The following is a 941-nucleotide window of genomic DNA, read 5'->3' on the forward strand; positions in this document are numbered from 1 at the left end:
CAGCCTAGGGCTTAATCCATGTGCCACCAGGGCTCCCTCTTATATAACAGATACATGTAAAAGCGCCTACTGCTCTGTCAGCTGGTCATACAAGGATGACATGCATGTTGCTGTGGTGCGGGAAGCCTTGCTGTCTGTGAATAAGGAAGACCGGAAGTTAACCAGTGCATTTAATGATAATGCTGGAGAGGAATATTGAAAGTACCCTGGACTGCTGTGCTAGTCCAGGTTGACTAGAGAAACCAATCCAGAGACAATCATCTATATGTAAGAGAGAACTTTATATCAAGAATTATGCATCGATAAAACATCCCAGCCAAGTGCAGATCAAGGCCATAAATTCGATGTTAAATCTGATATTAGCCCATGAATTCTTATTCAGACTCACACAGCACATGGAATGATGCTGAATGGAGGAAGACCACAGGCCAGTGGGTGGAAAGTCCTGTGGGTCCAGTGACAGTGGACATATCTCCAGGGCTCTAACTGCCATCAGTGTGGCTCCATGTGGCTTGTCAACAGACATGAGAAGCAGAGAAAGAGAGTGTGTCCCACTTCCAGAGGGCAACAAGAGAGGAAGTCCCAGAATCCTCATTAGAAAGTCTCTCTGACAAGCAGGGAGCGCCAGGCTGTGACCTGATTGACAGGCTAGGCTCCATCCCTTCATTCCTATTTATCAAGTTGACATGACATTGTGTAAGTACCTTAACTGCCAAAAGCACACACACAAAAATCTCTCTTAGAAGAAGTACAACCAGAATGCTCCTTAGAGGCAAAAATGGGGAGACTTCCGACCACATTCGTTGGACATGTTGTCAGGTGAGACCAGTCTCAGAGGAGGGCATCATGAGGGTAAAGAGGAAGGCCTTCCATAAGTTGGGTTGGCACAGTGGGCATTGCAGTGGGCTCAGACATAAGTCACCGTGAGCATGGCACAGGGC

General features: G+C 47.1%; 1 protein-coding gene across 1 annotated transcript in view; it reads left to right on the plus strand.

Moving 5' to 3' along the window:
• Positions 1–778: 778 nt before the first annotated feature.
• CAPSL (calcyphosine like) overlaps positions 779–941 on the plus strand; it is a 47,654-nt gene continuing 47,491 nt past the window's right edge. The window contains exon 1 of the mRNA XM_030888942.2: positions 779–819. Within this exon, the coding sequence (XP_030744802.2) occupies positions 779–819 (41 nt within the window). The remainder of the gene's footprint in view (positions 820–941) is intronic.

Source organism: Echinops telfairi, unplaced genomic scaffold (genome assembly GCF_000313985.2).
Source record: "Echinops telfairi isolate 266 unplaced genomic scaffold, ASM31398v2 ScPeMD7_7469;HRSCAF=8507_1, whole genome shotgun sequence".
NCBI lineage: Eukaryota > Metazoa > Chordata > Mammalia > Afrosoricida > Tenrecidae > Echinops > Echinops telfairi.